This window comes from Pollachius pollachius (genome assembly GCF_949987615.1).
Source record: "Pollachius pollachius genome assembly, chromosome: 2".
Taxonomy (NCBI): domain Eukaryota; kingdom Metazoa; phylum Chordata; class Actinopteri; order Gadiformes; family Gadidae; genus Pollachius; species Pollachius pollachius.
Genome location: NC_136935.1, coordinates 51,448,463 through 51,450,914, shown reverse-complemented (window position 1 = coordinate 51,450,914; position 2,452 = coordinate 51,448,463). Strand labels below are relative to the sequence as shown.

Genomic DNA, 2,452 nt, shown 5'->3' with positions numbered 1-2,452 from the left:
CAAGCATTATATCTGCCGTTCTGGACTCCTATTTGTTTGTTGTGTTTCGGAATGGAGGAAGAAATGAGCCGGGTTTCTTGAAAGATGCCTTTTTATTGAAACATCTATATACAATTTATCCGTTCTGCATATGTATACTGTAATATATAACATGGTACCTTTTTAATGTCACTACTGCTAATTGCTAAGTAATATCAGGAGGAAATTAAAGGTAAAGTTGACCACAAGAGTCATTAAATACACTTGGTCTGAGCATAACTGAGGCATTTACAAGAGCTGCATTCACTCTGACCGTCCATTGCTAGAGTAAATTAACCACATGAAAGTTACTGTTGCTAATATCATGAATTGTGGAATGTTTCTGCAATAGTGGGGTCATTTGTAATGCTGAGGTGTAGGGTACTTGTATTGCCAGTGATACAGTGACATTCATAGAGAAGAATGAGTCAGATCAACGTTACAAATGCTGATAAACGGATCTTGTATCTATCTACACATCCCAAATGATCCTGAAACTGATTACTACAAGTAATATTGATGATAATTCATCATAATTCAGTAATTAGCCACTATACTATGGTTAATGGGAATTTGCATTGAATGTGTTTTGGAAAGCTTAAATGTTAGCACTGCTCGTAAATTATGAAGAGCTCATCTTCTGAAATAAAGGGTAGTGAGACACAGTGGGATGCTTTCCCCTGATAGGACCGGGCTCCTCCAATCATCAGACGGGTCGTCCGGTTTAACCCAGTGTCCTCGTATCCGATTGGATCACAGATGACACCCTACCAAATAGATGCAACGTAAAGGCTTAACTGTCCGAGGTCTTTACCTGTGTTACATGGAAGCATTAATACCCGTTAATATCCACAATGAGAATTACAAAATGATATTTTTCTAGTGGTCTGGTAAAGTTGACACTTGGACATGCATTGTGCTTTCTGTTCGGCGTCCTGTGGTTACCTAGTATCTTCTCACCCCAGGGTGCCATCCCAGCAGTATCCTCACAACATATGGGGCTACCTCCTAGGGCTCTCCATCTCTGTCTCCATCTCTTCTAAAGTCTAACCTGACCCAGATGTCTCTCAAACCCTGGCCTGAATCTCCCCCACGCGGTGTCTACGGTCTGCTGAACATCTCCCCCCCCCCCCCCATGTGATGTCTCCCCTCAGGCTGGACTGGAGATGCGATCTCCCCTCAACTGAACCGTAATGTAATTTGTGCATAAACGTGTTAGCGCAATCCACGCATAGCATTCATACTTAGCATTCACTCATTCATAACCTGATCCACCCCCCCCCCCCCCCCCCCGGGCAGGGGAGACATTCCTCGGAGGTCTGCAGGGAGAGGGGGGGGGGGGGGTGGCTGTTTGATGGAGGGAGGGGAGGAGGGGGGCGGAGGAGAGGGGAGGGTGGAGGAGGATCACATGACGGCGCACTGGCTGGTGCCACAGCAGTCCCTGATGATGGCCCCGCCCGACCTGGTGATGAAGGGCTTGTTGGCCGGCGGCTCCAGTCTCTGGTGGGGCTTGGGGGGGGGCTTCAGACGAAGAGGAGGAAGAGGAGGGTTTAATTATTGACACACGGATGTGATCATACTGATTTTATAGAAAAAAAAAATACTAAATCAAACTTAATTTTCGGTTAGCAAATGTGTAGTTCTTAACGTGTGTGTGTGTGTGTGTGGGAGTGTTTGTGTGTGTGTGTGTGTATGTATATTAGGAGTGTAGTGTGTGAGTGGAGTGTAGTGTAGTGGTGTGTGTGTGTGTGTGTTCCCTCCAGTCTTTTCTCCTGTGACCTCCTTGCTGCTTACTCTGCGTCACTTTGAGCTTGTTTTCCAGCGGCCTCAGCTTCTGTCTCAGGAACTCGGCCATCTCCTTATCCTCCTCTCTCTCCCTGCAGCAGACAAACAGTCTGGCTCAGCCACGCTTTCATTCCACAGTGCAGATCGTTTGACTGTGTACATTATCACGACATTCCATGTATTTAATTAAGGGGTGATATTACGCCACCAGGTGTGAGTGTGATCAGCCATTACAAGCCGTTTTTGTGTTTTAGTGGGCGTGTCCACCTTGAAGTACGCTGGATAGATCAGTCTGCCAGCCTATCCCACATACTTCTAGGTGGACACGCCCACCAGTGATGTCACTAGGGCACAGGGAAAGGCAGATATTCAAACGGCTTGTAATGGCCGACCACACTCACACCTGGTGGCATTATATAACCCCTCTAACGAGCATAATAATCTACAATACCTGCTTTAAAATTCTCAATAAATTCGCTCAGAACATATATTTCCTAGATGGATTCAAAAACAAAATGTCCCCAGTCAACCCGCTTTACTTCCAACTGCTGCTGACAGACGCTGGAGGAGGGGAGAACACTAAATAGTGTTTATTGTTTCCAGCCCAACAATCTGTGAGACAACAGGCAGGTCGGCTCACAGCCGGGCT

General features: G+C 46.3%; 1 protein-coding gene across 1 annotated transcript in view; it reads right to left on the bottom strand.

The window, feature by feature from the left end:
* Positions 1–1,422: 1,422 nt before the first annotated feature.
* bmerb1 (bMERB domain containing 1) overlaps positions 1,423–2,452 on the bottom strand; it is a gene marked incomplete at both ends in the record, with an annotated part of 8,117 nt that continues 7,087 nt past the window's right edge. Inside the window, 3 exon segments of the mRNA XM_079731015.1 lie at positions 1,423–1,539; positions 1,813–1,815; positions 1,817–1,895. Of these exon segments, the coding sequence (XP_079587141.1) occupies positions 1,423–1,539; positions 1,813–1,815; positions 1,817–1,895 (199 nt within the window).